Raw genomic sequence first — 21,403 nt, 5'->3', positions numbered from 1 at the left:
ACCTGACACATTTTATAAGAGCCAGACTTTATGAAGATGGAAACTGAGCACTCCTGAAAATCAGGTCCTTTCCCTTTAAGGTGTCTAAACCTGGACACTCAAAAAGGTAGCGGCTCTGCAAAGCCTATTTCAGTGCCCTTGCTATGACCTATGATGTGGATAGAAGGTGCAGAACTGACAAAGGGTCACACTGCATCCTTTTGCACCACTGCACTAACCAAGCCACAATTTAGCCCAAAAGAGGTAATTAAAATAATAGTATTTTCTATACATTTTCAATCTCCCACTGAGTTTCTCCAAGTAATGTTTTTGCACTGTTGCTTCAGGGACAGCGTTTTTCACAACAGAGAATGAACAAATTACCACTCAGCACTAGGGAAAAACAAGTCCAATATATATTAAAAGACTGAAATTCAGCTATATTAGGCATGGTATGGATTGTAAGCAAGTAAAGAGAATTACACTACATTTGAAGAAAATCCCCAGGTGGGACATGCCTTGAGGGTTCATCCTCTAACATGGTAGATCCATGTCCAATAGAGGACCTTGACTGGTCCTGATCCTGATTTACACTAAGACCACTTTATACCACTCTAAAGAGGGATTGAAGTGGGTGTAAATATAACTGACTTCCCCTTTAGACTGTCAGAGTGCTGTAAAAGGGGTCTTATGAGACTCTGGCTTGACTATGTCATTGTACAAGATTTCTCTGCAATAAAATGTGTTGAGTTCCTTTTTGTAATGGTCAATATTGCAATTTTATACCTATATGGTAATGATTATAAATGTTTTTATACTTTATAAATGAACAGTTATCTTCCTTAAAAAATAAATAAATAAAAGGTTGACTTTCACAAATAATAGCATCAACACTCATCTACATGCATGAGTAGTTATATGTGGAAAGTCCAGGATGTTAAAATAAATGTATATTCAAATGTATTTGATATACTCTCGCCACGCTAGGTATTTGAGTACACTCCCACCACCATGCAGTAAACTGTGTAAAATACATACTCTGAACCTGAATAAATGACTCAGGCCCATTTACCATATCTGAACAGAGTTAAGTGGTGCTCTACATACTTTGACTGGAGTATATTGTTTTACGTTAGCTGTATATAACAAATAGATCAATTGCATAATTATTTCAGAAGAAATCAACTGAATCCTTATTGTGAAAGAATCAACATATTACTGATGCCCCATTAGCTCAACAAAACAGAATTATTAATCAATTTTAATTATTTGAAAGATGAAGCGGAATTGATAAAATCCCAAACTGATCCTAACTCTATATGTTACAACCAATAGCTGACAGAACTATTTTCTTCACACTTCATATTAAGCTTTTGGGAGATAAAACTTACATTAGCACAGTGTAAGGCTAAAGCACAAAAGACTGCAAACATTTTAAAGTTGTTCTCATCGGTTTTAGAGAAGGCACTTCCACTTATTTTGTTCACCATCTGCACGACGCCTATTACACTCCCTCGGCTCACAATAGGCATGCACAGAATGTTCCTGGTTGTGTAGCCTGTGTAGAGGTCAACTTCTCTGGAGAGTTGGGGAGGAGAAAGAGAAGGACAACAATTAAAGGTCATCCCTTCTTCCCTAGAAAGGTGATTTAAATATACACAGGGTTCACTAATGTAACACTTAAATGCATGCATTATTATAATACCCATTTAAAAGTTAAAGAAATGAAACTTCAGCCAATTAAGTCAGCTCATTCATAAAAATACTGAAAATGTTTTAAAAATTCTATGTTTATGACTTAGCTGGTCAGCAAGTGACTGAAATACATCTATTTTCTAAATCAATCAGATTGAGTTAAGGTTATTAATGTACAGCGGGCAATAGTCCATCCAGCTGTGCAAACTTCTATCTAGAACAAACTAACTAATGCTTCCTTAATTATTTGGTAAAACAGAATCAAAATCATTTTAATAGAATACAGTCACAAGATCAGATTGAATGCTATGAAAATAAATATGTCAAGTTTGTTTCTTCATCACGACCCCTTAATTCCATGAAAATGTACTAATCAATTGACAATGTCTTTAAAATTTGAGTGGAACATTAAGTAAAAAGCTAGCTATTTTGTTTTCTCCTGTCCTAGTTGTAACTAAAGAATGTCTTACCTGTTAAAGCGTGGATCTGCATAGGCATCAGGAATGTTAAGGACTTCACCTGTTCTTGCTACCTGACCCGCTATTCCTTTCTCAATAGAAAATCTGCACATATTAAAGAAACATGTTGATCAGCATATGAACAGTTTGAATAAATATCTGTTTCATTGTACACTACCCTGAACATACAAATGTACCTTCAGTCCAAACCAGCTTAATTTTGTTGTTTGTAAGGACAAAATTCTTGAAATACAAGAAGGAATTCTAAGGAATAATATAGATATCTACTGAAAATATTTTATATGGATATAGAGCAGGGGTGGGTGAAGTTTTTGGCCTGAGAGCCACATCTGGGAATAGAAATTGTATGGCGGGCCATGAATACTCACAAAATTGGGGTTGGGGTGTGGGAAGGGGGTGAGGGCTCTCGTTGGGGGTGCGGGCTCCAGGGTGGGGCCAGAAATGAGGAGTTAGGGTGTGGGAGGGGGCTCCAGGCTTGGGTGGAGTGCAAGGGCGGGGAGGTGCGGGCTCTGGGGTGAGGCTGAGGATGAAGAGTTCAGGGTGTAGGAGGGTGCTCTGGGCTGGGACCGAGGGATTCGGAGCGCGGGAGGGGGATCAGGGTTAGGGCAGGGGGTTGGTGTGTGGGAATGGGTGCAGGTTCCGGCTGGGGGTGTGGGCTCTGGGGTGAGGCTGCAGATGATAGGTTTGAGGTGCAGGAGGGTGCTCTCGGCTGGGACAGAGAGGTTAGGCATGTGGGAGCAGGATCAGGGCTGGGGCAGGGGATCGGGGGGGTGAGGGCTCCAGCTGGGGGTGCAGGCTCTGCACACTGAGAGGTTTGGGATGCAGGAGGGTGCTCCAGGCTGGAATTGAAGGGTTTGGAGGACAGGAGGGGATCAGGGCCAGTGCAGGGGGTTGGAGTGCAGGGGGAGGCTCAGGGGTGCAGGCTGCGGGCGGTGCTTACCTCAAGCAGCTCCCAGAAGCAGCGGCATGTCCCTTCACCAGCTCCTATGTGGAGGCACAGCCAGGTGGCTCTGCACACTGCCCTTTCCACAGGCACAGACCCTGCAGCTCCCATTGGCTGTGGTTCCTAGCCAAAGGGAGCTGCAGGGGCAGCATCTGTGGCAGGAGCAGCGCGCAGAGCAGAGACCCTGGCTGCCCCTAAGTGTAGGAGCCAGAGGGGGGCTATGCTGCTGCTTCCTAGAGCCATGTGGGGCAGCCCCCGACCCTGCTCCCCAACTGTAGTGGGCCAAGCCCCAGACCCCACTCCCCAACGGGAGCTCGAGGGCTGGATTAAAATGGCTGGTAGGCCGCATCCGGCTCGTGGGTCGTAGTTTGCCCACCCCTGATACAGAGCTAAAAAAGGTCCCATACTACAATCATTTTGGTTAATAAGGATTGCTGCCCATAATAAGATTAGAGGTTATTTCTAATTCATGTTCATTACATTCAATTATATTTGTGCAGTCTGATGACTTGTGTTTAAATCATCAGTTTACTTTACAATTTATCAATTGCATCTCTTATATCCATGCTATTTTCTGAACGAATCTCATGGATAAATTTAATTTTACAGCAAGCTAAGATGCATTACTACTGACAGAATCTTGTAGACCTTCCACAATGAAATCAAATACATGAAGCATACTATAGTTGAATCATACAAATCCTGCAGTCAATATTATTACAAGAATATAATTGGGATAAAACATAAAACACTTCTGGCTTCTATAATTCAAAGGAAGCATGGGTGAAATAAGCAGAGATGCTCAAAGGTGGGCCGCACACAGCTGTTAGTCAAAGTGGGTAAATCCTTGCTCCACTGAAATCTATTGCACAACTCCCACTGACTTCATTAGGGCCAGGATTTTACTCAGTACAGTAGAAACGCAGAGTTATGAACTGAACAGTCAACCACACACCTCATTTGGAAGCAAATACAGTACAGTACTGTGTTAAATGTAAATTACTTAAAAAAAGCAAACGTTTATAAAAAGATTTGACAAGGTAAGGAAACTCTGTGCTTGTTTCATTTTTCTTCTGTATAACAAAGTTTCAAAGCTGTATTAAGTCAGCATTCAGCTGTACGAACCACCATAATGTTTTGTTCAGTTATAAACATTTCAGAGTTACAAACAGCCTCCATTCTCCAGGTGTTCATAACTCTTAGGTTCTACTGTACATCTAGAAGAAGTTTAAGTTGGTGTATGCTATACCTTCTTCTGCCTATCCCCACAACATGTATACCAATTACAGCATTATACCAATTCAGACTACTTCAGACAAACTCTTACCCTCTTGCAAATGTATATATTACAGTCCTTTCATAAGAACATAAAAATGACCCTACTGAGTCAGACCAAAGGTCCATCTAGCCCAGTATCCTGTCTGCCAACAGTAGCCAGTGCCAGGTGTCCCAGAGAGAATGAACTGAACAGGTATTCATCAGTTGATCCATCCCCTGTCACTCATTCCCAGCTTCTGGCAAACAGAGGCCAGGGATACCATTCCTGCCCATCCTGGGTAATAGCCATTGATGGACCTATCCCCTCATGAATTTATCCAGTTCCTTTTTGAACCCTGTTATGGTCTTGACTTTTATAACATCCACTGGCAAGGAGTTCCACAGGTTGACTGTGCATTGTGTGAAGAAATACTTCCTTTTCTTTGTTTTAAACCTGCTGCCTATTAATTTCATTTGGTGACACCTAGTTCTTGTGTTATGAGAAGTAGTAAACAACACTTTCTTATCTACTTTCTCTACACCAGTCATAATTTTATAAACTTCAACCATATCTCCCCTTACCTGTTTCTTTTTCAAGCTGAAAAGTCCCAGTCTTATTAATCTCTCCTCATATGGAAGCCTTTCCATACCCCTAATAATTTTTGTTGCCCTGTTCGGAACCTTATACATCACCCCTGAATTTGCCTAAGACTCTCTTACACTCTAAGTCAAAATTTGTGTAATTCTCGCACTGAGGGGACAGACAAGAGGACTGTAAACAAGAAAATCAATTATCAGGAGGGTGTAAGAAAGTGTAAGCAGGTCACCTCCTTCTTTAATTTACACCATCTTCTTGCTCCTTTGTACGTAAACTGCACCAGTGTAGACTCCCTTATGCTCATGCAGACAATGTAGTAAGAAAGAATAAACATCAGCCTACGTGAGTCCTATTGAGAGTAAGGGAATCTGACTTACATTCCTTTATGAACCATATCTGATGCTATAACTTTAAAGATACAAAGAAACAATTGAATAAACCATTTTAGAATGTCACTGCTGAGTGAAGAGCTGTGTATATTTTATGTTTGAAAGGTTTTGAAGTAATTCATGGGATTTAGTCACACATTTTTTCACTAATTATAAAACAATGTGGACCCAAATCCCCTACCCTGCTTTGAAAAATCTCAACCTATATCCACTAGGGATTTTCCTGGATGAAAGGCACTATATAAATTATCATTCTCTCCAAAAACTGAAATATTTAAAAGTTACCTTGTTATTCTGGCTGTTTTTTTTCCACTAAGGAGGGGTGTATGTGTAAAATGTACACATTAATGAGGCAATTTGTACCATGTAGATGATGCATCTGTTTTAAAAATACTCACAGAAGCTTGTGTAACCTTACACTCCTGTGCAAAGCTTAAAATTGACCAATTCAAGTGCACTTTAAAATCTCAATTATTCAAATCAGAACAAAGTCAAGATTCATCATATCAGGTGAGGCAAGGAGACACTAAACTAAGAGTAAATGGATTGCCCACCTTAAAAGGATTGATTAGATCCGACCAGTTGTTACTAGCAATGCCTGATTCCCCAACCAGAATTACCCACTATAATTTCCCTACTTTGCATGTGTGTGAAAGAACATGTCAAATTTAAATTGATCTTCAGAACGCCAATAAGTGTTTTGCACTTGCAGAACTGTAGATAAGGGGGTTTAATTTAACACCTGCTCCTTTACCTACCTTGGAGCACCTGTGTTTTTTCCCAACATGATTTCCAAAAGGACCGCCTCCGGAAGACGGCATTTCCAGGAGTGACGTTATAGCTTCAGAGACGCTGTTTCGATGGCACTGCAATGTCATTCCCAGAAGTACTACCTTCTGGAGGCGGGTCCTGGTGGGAATGATATCACAGTATGACAAGTATTGTCAGGGTAGGCACCTGCAAGTAGGCACAGACACTGGGTAACAAGATACCTGCACATCGCTAGTTAGAATTAAATTGCATTCTTCTGCTGTTCCTACCTTATTTCTTTGGTCTTCTTGAAGACAGGTTTCCCCTCCTTCTCCTCTCCAATATCAAAAAGGTCTGAATACAGTTCCTTGTTCTTGTGGTCAACCTGGAAGAGTGCACAGCGGTCTGCATTCACCAGGTTTTTTGCATATATCTATAGACAAAGAACAAAACTAAGATTAACCATCATGAGGTTCAGATGAACTTCATGAAGATAGACCCTTCAGATATGAAAGTTCTGCCAGCTTTTTTAATAGAGAAAGTGTTTTCCAGAAGTTTCCTCAACTAAAATAATTTAGGCTACAACTTAACACATAAAAATAATGTTTTTGTTTTATACAATAATTTAAATCAAGCTGTCATTTACAGTTTTAACATTTACATTTTAAAAGTCAGGGTTTTTTTTTAGATGCTTCAGTGGGTGATGTACAAAGAGAAAAATGGGTCACCATTGAAGAGGGGTATTTTGTGGGTACAAAGTCCTTGCTTTTGGACTGACAACCTTTTCCCTACTTTTTAAAATGATTTACTTTCAAATACTTTAATAGATTTGAAGATGTAAAAATATCAAAGAACTTTTTATGGGCATTACGACTTCTAAAACTCTGAACAAACAGTGTTCCTAATGGAAACGCAGACTGACCAGTCACTATATCATTACAGCTAAATGCACCTATCAAAATGTGCTTTGAGGCCAAAGAAAGAAGCATTGCTGCATCCTACTTTAAAATTAGAGCTCGATGAGATTTTTCTGACATTTCTTTTCCCCTTTTTTTATAAAATAAAGAAGACAAGTCCTTGCTTTCTTACATCCTTTATCATTAATAGCATTTATTGTATTGTGGTAGCATTTAGATGCCTCAGTCAGATTGGGACCCCTCTATGTTAGGCACTGAACAGACATATGATAAATGACAGTCCTTGCCCGCAAAGACAGAGAGACGTCAAATCCTTTGGGGTTCAAAGTGTTTTCTCAAGAATAAAATACTCCACATTTTAAATGATAAACCAGATAAATATTTATTGTCTGAAAATAACAACATGCTTAACTCCTAAAGTGCTTACCTGGGTTACTTCTGTACTATACAAGAGCAAGAAAATTCTGGGATTAAGATCTAACTCTTGAGTACATGAAACACAATCCCTCTTGTGTATATGATAGTGCAGCTCATAAGGGCACAGTTTAGCCCAAAATACACCAAACTTCCCATCTGCAGAAGCCTTGAAAAATAAATTTATGCATAAAGTCCAAAAGTACTTTTGGTTGACTCAAGTACACAATGCATATCCTTTTCTAAGAGTTCTAAAATATCCAGGCCCAACAGTGTGACCTAAGGACACAGCAAAAATCTCATCTCTGAATTCCTCCTCTCACTTCAAATGAGAACAGGTTAACACTTCCCACACACTACTCTGTGGGGTCACTTTTCAGAAAATTAGTTTGCAGCAACTAAAAAAAGGAGAGAGAGAGCAATGTACAGAGACTATCCAAGTGTATGATTTCAGCTGAAGTAAAAGAAGACTTTATATAATATTTTTCAAATGTATTATGTAGCATAGTAGTCATTTGGTTATGAAGTAACAGGATTTAATGCTACTGTATATATTACATAAATTATATTCTGACATCTGAAAATATAGATTAAAAAGCATGTGTATAGCAGGAGTGTTCTCATCTTATACTACTAATATAAGGGTTTGCATACACACAGTTTCAGGCTTCTCCAGGACACACACAAACGTGAAATCCTTCAGTAACAATCCCAACCAGATTTTTAAAAGGATGCAAAAAATAAAAACAAAACTGGACTTTAGGAGACACTCTCAAAATTGAATGCTCTAATCATGATTATTTCAGCTGGACAAAACACAAACACAGCTGATTTTTTTTGCCATTGTGAAGAATACCCCATAGATATGTTCATTTACAGCAGACAAAAGGGCCAGACCTTAATCTCACATTTTAACAACTCTACATTTGTGTGCATGATTTTTGTTAAAATATCGTGTGTATGTGTGTGTGTGTTAAATATACATTCAAAAATGCTAGGATTCTGAAGTTAGCATTTATTTCTAAAGAAGCAAAAAGTGCCATTTTTGTCATGGATAATAGCAAGAGATAAAAATATTGGGTCAGATTCTCATCTGTACCAATGTGCACTGAACTCAGCCCGGGCTGCAAAGAATCTGTGTGTGGCTCCCTGATTCTGGGGCTAATTCTATGCCAACTACATAGGTACCGACAGCCAGCCAGGGACTGCTGGACCACAGCAGTCCTGTCGTACTTTCTATATCCTACCCTTTATGCTGCGACCTGTGTAGAACCCAGCTACACGAGCTGAAGGCTCCCCTCACGCTGGAAAAATCCTCAGCTGGAGAGATCCTGCTGTGTTCTGGCTCCTTGGTGCCACCAGACTGATGCAAGAGGAGCAGATGGCAGGCTGAGAGTCAGGCCCAAGGTATCTTTTCTCCATGTGTCAAGTATCAGAGGGATAGCCATGTTAGTCTGGATCTGTAAAAGCAGCAAAGAATCCTGTGGCACCTTATAGACTAACAGACGTTTTTGAGCATGAGCTTTCGTGAGTGAGTATCCACTTCGTCGGATGCATGTAGTGGAAATTTCCAGGAGCAGGTATATATATGCAAGCAAGAAGCAAGCTAGAGGTAACGAGGTTAGTTCAATCAGGGAGGATGAGGCCCTGTTCTAGCAGTTGAGGTGTGAAAACCTAGGGAGGAGAAACTGGTTTTGTAGTTGGCAAGCCATTTACAGTCTTTGTTTAATCCTGAGCTGATGGTGTCAAATTTGCAGATGAACTGAAGCTCAGCAGTTTCTCTTTGAAGTCTGGTCCTGAAGTTTTTTTGCCACAGTATGGCCACCTTAAGATCTGCTATTGTGTGGCCAGGGAGGTTGAAGCCTTCTCCTACAGGTTTTTGTATATTGCCATTCCTAATATCTGATTTCTGTCCATTTATCCTTTTCTGTAGAGACTGTTCAGTTTGGCCGATGTACATAGCAGAGGGGCATTGCTGGCACATGATGGCATATATTACATTGGTGGACGTGCAGATGAATGAACCGGTGACGGTGTGGCTGATCTGGTTAGGTTCTGTAATGGTGTCGCTGGTGTAGATATGTGGGCAGAGTTGGTATCGAGGTTTGTTGCATGGATTGGTTCCTGAGTTAGAGTTACTATGGTGCAGTGTGCAGTTACTGATGAGAATATGCTCCAGGTTGGCAGGTTGTCTGTGGGCGAGGACAGGCCAGCGAACGTGTGGGATCATTGTCCAGGATGGGTTGGAGGGGTTTTGGCTGGGGACTGTATGTGATGGCCAGTGGAGTCCTGTTGGTTTCTTTCTTGGGTTTGTCTTGCAGTAGGAGGCTTCTGGGTACACATCTGGCTCTGTTGATCTGTTTCCTTATTTCCTCGTGCGGGTATTGTAGTTTTGAGAATGCTTGGTGGAGATTTTGTAGGTGTTGGTCTCTGTCTGAGGGGTTAGAGCAGATACGGTTGTACCTCAGTGCTTGGCTGTAGACAATGGATTGTGTGGTGTGCCCGGGATGGAAGCTAGAGGCATGAAGGTAGGCATAGCGGTCGGCAGGTTTTCAGTATAGGGTGGTGTTAATGTGACCATCACTTATCTGCACCGTGGTGTCTAGGAATTCATTAAGAAGTGTAGCCATTCCCATTATTCCTTTATTCACTCAAAACAGAGGAACTATTTAAACCACTTTGACAATTCCTAGGATTACAGTAAGGGAGGTTTCCCTACGTACCTTCTGAAACCGTATCAGGTGCTTTGTAAAGCATCAATATTTTAAAAGACATCACAAGGCATTGTGTTCTAATACATTCAACTCTTGAAGGATGGTGTCATTTATCTTGTCACGACCGATTTTTGTAAGACTTGCCTGCTTAAAACATTACTGTTTGTGGAGTAGATGCCTAATGGGTTTGGCAAAGCCTTTCTTCACTAGGTCATTGGCTCAAATCCAACCCAGCTTGACATTGACAGTCAGGTGATACAGTCACAACAGGTACCCTTGTAAATAGAGTAATAGCGAGGCCAAGGACTGAAGGGGACCAACCTATCATCTCTCCCTTTAGGGCAGAGCCTTCAGAATAGTACTGAAACACATTAATGAGGCAGTGTGTGGGGAAACTTGCACTCCTGTTCCCCAGGCTGCACTACTTCTGTGGATAAAGACCGACCTTGATTTTCAGGTGCTCCCGGTCAGGCACCTTTTACTCCACTAAATTCACTAAGGAGTTTGAATAAGAAAAAAACAAAGATATAAAGACAAACAAGCAGAGAAATGTATAAGGGGTAGCTGTGTAAGTCTGGGTCTGTAAAAGCAGCAAAGAGTCCTGTGGCACCTTATAGACTAACAGATGTATTGGAGCATGAGCTTTCGTGGGTGAATACATGCATGCATCCGACGAAGTGAGTATTCACCCACGAAAGCTCATGCTCCAATACGTCTGTTAGACTATAAGCAGAGAAGTGCTACTATTGTTAGTACAAGAACCATTAAAAGCTTTCATTGTAATCTCCAGGAGGTGGACTGGGGAGAGGAGATTGATTCTTGCTGTTCTCTCACTCTAGGAGATAGGGTGAGTCACAGAAATGATACAACTGGTCTACAGTACAATTGCAGTGGATGCACAAACTAGCAGATCCATTCTTCTCTTTCTGCCAGACCCAGAAGAAGCCAATTGGCACAGACTTCAAAGGAAGTTGACTGTGAAGTATCAATGCAGGTTGTACAGCAGAATGCTGAGAGAGCAGGTGTTGGGAAGGAAGACAAAAGAATAAGCATATTGCATTGCCATGTGTGTATTCTACTTGGTGACTGTTCACAGAGAAGAATATCATTATCTGTCATTAAGTTATGTTACCACAGTGCTTTTAAATATTCAGCAATGTTGTGAAGCAATTTGTGTAAATAAGAACAGACAAAGCTACTGAAACTGAGGAACGTTTCTTGTGCATTGAACAGAGCAATTCTTGTCTGTGTAGTATCTAGATTCAATTAAGACTGCAAAATATTTCTCCTGAATATTGATTTGAATTTCTAAACAAATTTGCTTTGACATGGTTTGCACTGTTGGTGTGCTTACTTTCTGTGAAGATTCTAGCTAAAAGGTTCACTGATAAGATTAGGGCAATCATTGGAGAGTATTGTTGGATAGTGATTTATAAATTGGTAAAAATGCAACTACTCATCAGAAAACTGACTCTTATTTATGCTCATTCAATCAAGGAAGAGAACCAAATTATTCAACATGTTTGTCCAAAACTAAACACCACTGCTCATAATCAAACACTCAACAAACAATCTACAGGTAAATTTATTTGCAGATATGTTCAATGAATCATTCTGAATAATGAATAAATTCAAGAAAATTGTGATCGGTTTATGAACTCAAAAAAAAGGGAAATCCATTGACTAAATAATCTGTTAGTTATTCCTATGCAACTAGCTTTAATTGCTGCCATAACATTCTGTGACTGACTGTGCCACTCTGTAATTGTGGAATCTAAATCGGTTTATGTTCTAATTGGGAGGTGACAACTCTCTTTTGTACCTATCACATGTCATTGGATAAACTATCTGTGAGTAATGCTGGCCATTTCCACATGGCTTCACACAGACAATGCTCTTCAATCAGAAGGGCTATTATTGTGGGTTTTTTGTGGCGTGTATTGCAGTGTGAGGTGATTTGAAAGTAGAAAGAACCAGTCAGAGGAACAAGTTGAAATGCTAAGAAAATACACAAATATACAAAGATTCCATTTCTCTAGCAAATTTAAGATCAACATGTAGTTCACAGAGACCCCATAACTCAGTACATATGAAACTGTGAAATGAAGTTTTTGTAATAAATAAAACCAAGTGGACCCTTAGCACTATTTCCTTACAGACCATCCTTAGAATTACCTATCATATGAACTCATAAACAGCTTCTATGGTTCAACAATGCTGCACTTTACTTGAATGAAAGAGAGACTGGAAGACTAACAGATGTGATGTGTACATTTAAAGATGAAAAAAAGACAGCTTACCATTATATGTTCAAGTAGAGAATCTATTGCGACTATATTATCAAAATAGGTTCTGTAAAGAAGAAGAGAGAAAAAATAGTAAGTAATGTTATTTAGATTGCTGCAGCACAAGGATTTGGGCAGGTTCCAAGCTTTAGTCCTTTTTAGATAAACAAGCAACTCTGTTAAAAATAAATAAATAAAATAAATTAAATAAATGAATGAGTAAATAGAGAGTCTACCATATGCTGCTTCAGGCCCCTATTTAGCAACACACTTCAGCACATGCTTCAGTGCTTCGCTGCCTTTCAGGGTGAGTATTCCTTACACACTCACTCTCTCTCATTAAATGCTTTAACATATGCATTATTTAATTGCTTCCAAATATACTTCATTAGGTTTATGTATTAGGTTACTTGTCAAAATTAATGTCATACTAAACCACTTTTCTTGATGGAGGCAACAACCTAGAAAACACTTAAATGAATGTTCTTTATTAACCCAGGTATCGCATGGTGTGGCTAGAGAGAAAGACTGACCTTGTGGTTGCAAAGAAAGAACAGAGATCTCATTCTCACTATGAAGTGAGATTGTCCAAGGAGAGTCAAAAGTATTGAAAGATAAAAGTCGAACATTTTAGTAAAAAAAGCTTAAATCTTCCACAAACCCAGACTTAATAAACCTTGGATTACAACATTCCTACAGACAGAAAAACACATTGTCCCATGGCCTTGAGCACATATATAGGTCCCTTTGTGTTGGATCCGGGGGAAGGAAATATATAATAAATTAATTTTGCATTTCCAGTGACTGCATGAAATGTGGAGCATTTGTATTCTGTACCCATTCTAAAACCTTACAGAAAAAATATACCAGTAACACTGCGTGTCAACGATTTGCTCAATGAATTGGAAACCTGCTTTCTATAAAATATAAAGTGTAGACCATTTTTAAAGGCGATTCATATTATTTTGCAGCTAGTGCAAGCCCCTCACCTGCAACTGCTTGGACAGTTGTCACTACGTGAGTTCCCAGTTTGTGGGTGAAATATATTTTTCTGCAGACAGTGATAATCCTAATCACTGATATGATTAATCATATTTATTTACCTATAAAATTCCCAGGATTAAAATATTAAAGCCAGGGGTGCTTATAGAAGGTTTTAGGATAATCTAAAGACACAAGGTGGGGAAGGTAATATCTTTTATTGGACCAACTTTTGTCGGGGACAGAGACAAGCTTTTGAGCCACACCGAGCTCTTCTTCATCAACAGAAGGTGATCCATTAAAAGCTATTACCTCACTCATCTTGTCTCTCTAATATCCTGGGACTGACACAGCTACAACTACACTGCATACAACATTAGAGTAATCTGTCAGATGTAACAGGCCACCTGATCCTAAAACAGGTAGGCCTTGATTCATCCCAAGTTTTACAGCAAGTTCTGTCAGTTCAGACTAGTAGCAAAAAGTCTGCTTGGGTGGGTGGGTGGAAGCACAACAATGCAAGACACCTGCACCAATGGGGGCATTAGGGAATGCCAGTGCAGAAATGGATGGTGCTGGCGAGGGAGGGCCTTGGGTGACAGGAAACACACTTTGAGTCCTGGCAGAAATTAAATTCTGGGGAAAGCAGAAGCGTAAACACCAGCTGCCCTCCCCATTTATGGCTAAGTTCCCTCTCAAGCACAGAAGCCCCCACACTAGAGAAGCTGACCCACACTGCTGTATTCTCATAGTAAGATAGAGGGCCAGACTTTTTTTTTTAAAGCTGTAAGTATGACAAGGCATCTGGGAAAATAAAATAGTCTTGGATACTTTCTGTCATCATCACAAAAACAATGGAAAGACTTCATCCACACAGCCCTTGAATTTACTGTATAATTCTAGACAAGGTGTCAACCCTTTGTGCTGCACCTGGTGTTTCTTCAGATTAAGGAGATGTTTCTTACCTGCACAGTAACTGGAGTTCCTTGAGATGTGTGGTCCCTATCTGTATTCCACTTGAGTTGTGCATGTGCTGCATGTTCTTGATATCAGAAAATTTTTGCTAGCTGTATCCATTGGTTCATGCCTGCGCCCTTCTCCTCCCTCATATTCCAAATGGAGGACATAAGGGGGAGTGAGGGCTGCCTGCCTTTCCAGTTACCTTTCTGCTGTGAATAGCCCTGGGATAAGGCTCTGCACCAGAGGGGAAGGAGGGCAGGTAGTGCAATACAGGCCACATGTTTCAAAGAACTCCAATTAATGTACAAGTAAATATTTTCTTCTTCTTCAAGTGATTGCCCCTATGTGTATTCTATCTGAGGTGACTTATATATAAGCAGTATTCATTGAGGAGGACAGTGCAAGGAATGCTGCTGTACCACATACTGAAGGACTGCTAAACCAAGAGGCTTCTGCTGTAGAAGCCTGTACCAGGGCAAAAGGTCTAACAAAGGTACAGATGGAACCCCATGTTGCCACTTGGCAGATATCTAGAAGGATGTTTCAAAGTGAGGTTACTGAGGTAATCTGGGTTCTGGTTGAATGGCTCTCACCACCTGAGGGGGAGTAGTCACTGATAGTTTGTAACGTGTCATGATTCAGATCAAAATTTCTATAAAGAGGCAGCTTATCTTCTCATGTATTTGGCAAAGGAAACAAACAGTTTGGGAAATTTTCTAAGGGGCTTCATCTCTGTAGGTAAAAGACCAGGGCTTGGCAAACATCCAGGGGGTGGAGTATTATGTCCTCTCTAGTGACATGGGCATTTGGAAAGAAGACTGGTGGGTGTATGACTTGGTTCAGATGGAATTCCAAGATTACTTTAGGAGACTACATCCTAAAGTCAGGAAATCCTTATCCTCATGGAAGACCATACATGGATAGTCAGCTATAAGAGCATTCAGCTTACTGACTCTTCTGCCTGAGGTGATCGCCATAAGAAAGGCCACCTTTATCGAGAGACATGTGAATGAAGATGAAACTAATGGTTCAAATGGGGTCTTCATCAGTGTTAATTAGACAAGATTGGAGGTCCCATGTCAGGGTTGGTCTCAGCACCAGTGGAAAGGTTCTGATAAGCCTTTTCAAATCCTTCCTGTGGTAGGATGGGTGAAGACAGGAGGGCTTCCCACTAGAGGCTGAAAACTGCTAATAGCCACCACATGAACACGCAAGGAGCTGAGGGATAATCTCATGTCTTTCGAGAAAGGAGCTAGTCTAAAATAGTAGGGTTTTCAAAAGTTTCTGAAGGCATTCACCAATGCTGGCCTCAGGTAGAGAATTCTTTTCCATTTTGTGGCATAGTGTTTTCTTGGGGAATCTTTCCTACTATTGCTAAGGATTGCACTCAGGGCCGGCACTACCATTTAGGTGACCAAGGCAATGGCCCTAGGGTGCCAGAATTTTTGAGGGGCGCTATTTTGCCAAGGGGGGGAAGCACGTGGGTCCAGTGGACTTACCGTAGTCATGCTGGCGGACAGTCCGCTGCTGGAAAGGCCCCGGTGGAGCTGCCGCAGTCATTTCGGCAGACGGTGCGCTGGTCTAAAGGCTCCGGTGGACCTGCTGCAGGCATGCCTGCGGCAGGTCCACCGGAGCCTTTAGACCAGCAGACCGCCTGCCGGCTTCACTGCAGCAGCTCCACCGGAGCCTTTCCAGCAGTGGACCATCCGCCGCCATTACTGCGGTAGGTCCACCGGGGCCGCAGCGAAATGGCCATCCGCCTAGGGCGTCAGAAACCCTGGCACCGCTCCTGACTGTACTGCCACTGAATGCGTCTCTTTCTTTGTCCGTCATCCAACCAAATAACATGTTTAGATAGAGGAATACTGGATTTGAGTGTTTGATTCTGTCTTCATCTTGAGTCAGTAGGTCTGGGAAGAAGCGAATATGGACACAGGGGCTTGAGGCCATCTGGAGAATGCTCAAAAACCAAAACTGTCTAGGCCATGGGGGAGTAATCAGGATAATCGGCTCTCGCTCTTGTTTGATCTTCCTCAGAACTTCAGGTTCGCCTCAGATGCAAAGAGCTCCCACAATGGTAATGTCCATTGCTGAAAGATACTTCATACCACTGAGTTGTGCAGTTTACACTCCTGGTCCTTGGAGAAATGTGTGCTGACGCTGTCTGGTATGACCAAAAGGTGCACAGTGAAGAGGGTGAGTTAGCAGTGAAGACATTAGTTCCAGCTATTTACTACTTCTATGCAAAGAGGGGTGGACCTTGTTTTCCCTTGTTACTTGATATAGTAACTATTAGAAAGACAAGGTGGATGAGGTAATATCTTTCATTGGAAAAATGTCTGTTGGTGAAAGAGACAAGCTTCTCAACTTACACGGAGCTCTTCCTCATGTCTGGGAAAGGTACTCAGACTGTCAGAGTTAAAGACAAGGTGGAACAGTTTGTTAAGCAAGAGGAATTAAAACATATTGCAAGAGACCTCATCCAATTTCTCTCTCAAATGCCCTGGCACCAATCTGGCTACAACAACACTGCAAATATAAACTATTGTTATGTTGTCTGACATGACCTGGATGTGCACGGTCTAAATAAAGAGTAGGAATTGTTCATAGGCATTATATACAGGATGCACCTTCAGAAGGTTTATATGCAACTGGGATTTTTGGCTTATCCAGGAATCCCTGCATTACATGTTCATGTAGGTGAGCTCCCCACTCTAGCAGGAAGGCATTTGTGATCAGTGTTTTTGTGGATGGGGGACAGACTTCAATTCCAAGGATTATTCTTGATTCTTTGAGGGAATGTAATGATTCATCTGTCTTTCCTCTCAATAAGTCATTTCCCTCATAAGGCAGATCTTCCATGGTGGATTGGACTTCTTTGGGAAATCTGGAGGACTGGAGCCACAATCATCATCTCAGGACCATGGAAGTTGCCATCAAGTGGGAGATTGTATCTGCTGCATTCACTGAGGCCAGGAGAGCCAATCTACCCAGCTAGTTACCTTTGTTGATAATTGTTTGAAATTGAAGTCTATCTTCTTGAGGGAGTTTGTTGGTGAATTCGGATAACTTCTTATAATTAATAAAATCATATTTTCACATTAAAACTTGGTGGTTCACTATGCACAACTGTAAACTCACCGAAGTGAAGTTCTTTCTCCCAGAGGGGTCTAGATGTTTGAACTCCTTATCAAAGGGTGTAGATCTGAAGCAGAGTTGCCTGTTTATTTTGGGGAAGCTTGTCTTGATTCCTGGTGTGATCTTATGGATTTGGGATGTTGCACTTAGGATCCCAGAGACCCCAGTAAACCCAGTGTGGGGGGCTGAAAGAAAAAGGAGGCGTCCCCATGACTGTATCTAACCACTGACCCAAAACAATGGACCAGACTTCTTTCTTTTGGTCACACCAGTGGTGTTGGTCTTACCATGGTCTATAGTACTGACTCCTTCGTAGGCTGCATTGGTATCATTGGAGTAGGAGGCATCTGCTGCCTTATTTCCCTCTCTGGTACGGAGTATGTTCCCAATATCATTGACCAGGTCTGGTTTTGGGGCACTCTTGCCCTTAGGGAGCATGGTACCAGTTTTGTGGCACCAGTGAGCTCCTGACAATACACACAGGGATCTCAGGGGCCAGGATCAGACTGGGGCCTCATAGCACAATCCATTAAGGATTCTCTGAAGCATATACCCAAAGGCTGGACAGGTTCTACTTCAAAAGGATCAGTAGATACTGCACTTGGAGTAGAGAGGAACTGTAGAGGTGGTCAATCTGCACTGCTGCTCCTTATGCCCTCATTTCAGAACATGAGAAGGAGAAGGGCATAGGCGTGGACCAACAGCCACTGCTAGCAAAACTCTTCCAGTCTCAGGCACATGAAGCACATAGGCACCTGAAGTGGAATACACATAGGTACCATTACTTGAAGAAGAAGAGAAAGTTACTCACCTTGCAATAACTGAGGTTCTTCGAGATGTGTGTCCCTGTGGGTGCTCCACTCTAGGTGATGGTGCGTCCTGGTGCTGTCGATTGGAAAATTTCGGTAGCAGCGCCTGGTTGGGGCGCATGCACCCAGATGGTATCTCCTGTCTAGTTGGAATTTTCCTGAGTGCGTGAGCCCCACACCCTCCTCAGTTCCTTCTCTACCATGGAGCATCATACTAGTACTCCAAAGTAGAGGGGAGGAGGGCGGGGAGTGGAGCACCCACAGGGACACACATCTCAAAGAACCTCAGTTACTGCAAGGCAACTTTCTCTTCTTCTTCGAGTGCTGTCCCTGTGGGTGCTCCACTCTAGGTGGATGTGTAGCAGTACCCACTATGGTTGGTGAGACTTTGGAGACGCAGCAGTGAGTACTGTAGATAGTACTGTATGGTCTACTATGGCGTCTGCCGTGGTGTCTTGCGTGAGTGCATAGCGTTTTGCAAACTTTTGTTCAGATGACCCCATAGCTGCTTTGCAGATGTCAGGAATGGGAACATTGTGCAGGAAGGCAACGGATGTCAACATGGCTCAAGTGGAATGAATTCTAATGCCTTTGGCGGTTGAAGATTTTGCGCATGGTAACAGAATCTGATGCAGTAAGAGATCCAGTTGGAAAGACGTTGTTTAGAGATAGCCGTACCTTTAGATCTTTCGGTAATGGAAACAAAGTCATGGGGACTTATGAAATGGTTTGATTCTGTCTAAATAAAAGGCAATTGCTCGCCTGACGTCGAGAGTATGCAGAGTTGCCTCTTGCTGAGTCTTGTGAGGTTTGGGATAGAAAGTAGGTAAGTATATAGGTTGGCTGAGGTGGAAGGTCGATACCACTTTAGGAAGAAATTTAGGATGTGGTCTCAAAGTGACTTTGTCTTTGGAGAAGATTATGTAGGGAGAGTGGGCCATCAGGGTGCTCATTTCGGCAACTATCCCTGCTGATGTTATGGCAACTAAGAAAGCCACCTTCATGGACATATGAAGATGAGAGGAGGTAGCCAAGGCCTCAAATGGAGGTTTCATGAGAGCATGAAGAACAAGGTTAAGATTCCATGCAGCCGCTGTTGGGTAAATTTCAGGGTGGAGATTTTGCAGGCCCGTGAGAAAGCGTTTTATGGTGGAGTGGGTAAAGAATGAATAACTGTCTAATAGGTCACAGAAGGTGGTAAGCGCCGCCAGGTGCACTTTGATGGAGCTGAGCGAAAGTCCTTCCTGTTTTAGTTTCAGGAGGTAGTCTGGAATGTTAAGGAGGGTCACGTCATTGAGTGCTAAGTGATTACGTGAGCACCAGGGGGCGAAACGCTTCCACTTCTGCAGGTAGGTTTTATGAGTGGAGTCTTTCCTACTGTGCAGGAGGACATATTGGACTTGCTCGGAACAGGCTAGTTCATGGGTTTGGAGCCATGAAGGAACCAGGCTGTGAGGTGGAGCTTTTGGAGCTGGGGTGAAGAACCCGTCCGTTGTCCTGGGAAACGTGGTCTGGCCTGTTGGGGAGAGCCCGCAGGTGATGGGAGGATATGCAGAGTAGGTAGAGATACCACATCTGTCTTGGCCAAGCAGGGGCAATAAGGATGACCCAGGCCTTGCAGTCCGCAATCTTCCAAAGAACCCTGTGTAACAGAGGGATTGATGGAAGGAGTACAGGAGGGAGTTGTTTCGTGAGAAGAGGAATGCATCTCCTAGGGATGCAGTCCCGCTCTGGAGCAAAATGGAACATTTTCGATTCTAGGTCGTGGCAAAGAGATTTATTGACGAGCTGCCCCAGAGGGAAAAGAGCTGTTGGAGTACTGCGGGGTGCAGTTCCCATTCGCGTTGTGTCAGGAAGTGCCTGCTGAGTGCATCAGCAGTAGTGCTGTGGCAGCCTGGTAGGTAGGAAGTGATGATTTGTATTCGATGTCGTATGCACCAATTCCATAGTTGACTGGCTTCCATGCAGAGGGAATGTGATCGGGCTCCCTCTTGTCTGTTTATGTAGTACCTGCATACTATGTTGTCTGTTAAGGCCCAAAGAAATTTGTTCTTTCTGAGAGGAAGAAAGTGAAGGCATGCTCACCTCACTGCTCTGAGCTCTAAGAGATTTATGTGCAGGATGCCGCTCTGATGCGGACCACCAGCCTTGTGCCCTGTGCCGCCCTAGGTGCACTCCCCAACTGATTAGGGAAGCGTCCATGGTGAGCATGAGTGTTGGGGAACATTGCTGGAAGGAAATCCCTGTGCAGAGGTTTTCTGGACTTGTTTACCAATGCTGGGAAGCTGTAACATTGGGGGGAAGTGTTAGCAGCATCTCTAAGGTGTGTCTGTTGGGTTTGAAATTGGAATTGAGCCAGCCCTGGAGACGTCTCACGTGTAGCCTGGCGTGGTGAACCATGAAGGTGGTGGCTGCCATGTGACCAAGGAGCTGTAGGCAAAGTCTTTCCTGTGTCCTGGGATGAATAGAGAGTGTGCGTTTGAGCTGCGCGATAGCGAGGAATCTGTCATATGGGAAAGAGGCCTTGCTCTGGATTGAGTCGAGATGAGCTTCGATGAACTCGACCTGTTTAGGTGTCAGAGTGGATTTTTTTGGATGTTTATTTGGAGGCCTAGGCTGTGAAAGAGAGAGATGGCGAAACAGGAAGCTTGAAGTGTCTCGCCATAGGAGTTGCCCTTGATAAGGTAATCATCCAGATACGGGAACAGCGTGACCCCATGTTTGCGGAGGTGAGCCACGACCAAGGCTAGTGTCTTGGAAAAAAACTCTCGGTGCTATGGTGAGTCCAAAAGGAAGAATTGTGTATTGAAAATGGTCATGACCGATTGTGAATCGTAGGAAGCGTCTGTGAGCTGGATGAATTGATATATAAAAGTAAGCATGCTGTAGGTCGAGGGCTTTGAACCAGTCCCCTTGATCCAGTGCAGGTATTATTATGCCCAGTATGACGATCTTGAATCTTTGTATCCTCACAAATTTGTTCATTCGGCGTAGATCTAGCATAGGCCTCCATCCTCCAGTCTTTTTCTGAGTTAGAAAGCAATGGGAGTAGAAACCTGTCCCTTGATTTTGCGTCGGCACAGGTTCCACTGCAC

At 42.4% G+C, this 21,403-nt stretch overlaps 1 protein-coding gene across 5 annotated transcripts in view; it reads right to left on the bottom strand.

Annotated features, from left to right (window-relative positions):
- The window catches only part of PDE10A (phosphodiesterase 10A), a 601,549-nt gene that overhangs the window by 40,979 nt on the left and 539,167 nt on the right, over positions 1-21,403 (bottom strand). For all 5 annotated transcript variants that reach the window (XM_050949040.1, XM_050949037.1, XM_050949038.1 and 2 more), the window contains exons 10-13: positions 12,436-12,487; positions 6,381-6,523; positions 2,145-2,237; positions 1,371-1,557 (exon numbers count right to left, since the gene is read on the bottom strand). In XM_050949040.1, the coding sequence (XP_050804997.1) occupies positions 1,371-1,557; positions 2,145-2,237; positions 6,381-6,523; positions 12,436-12,487 (475 nt within the window). The remainder of the gene's footprint in view (positions 1-1,370; positions 1,558-2,144; positions 2,238-6,380; positions 6,524-12,435; positions 12,488-21,403) is intronic.

Source organism: Gopherus flavomarginatus, chromosome 4 (genome assembly GCF_025201925.1).
Source record: "Gopherus flavomarginatus isolate rGopFla2 chromosome 4, rGopFla2.mat.asm, whole genome shotgun sequence".
NCBI classification, from domain to species: Eukaryota; Metazoa; Chordata; order Testudines; family Testudinidae; genus Gopherus; species Gopherus flavomarginatus.
Note: the sequence above shows the minus strand (reverse complement) of the source record. Positions and strands in the feature narration are given on the sequence as shown.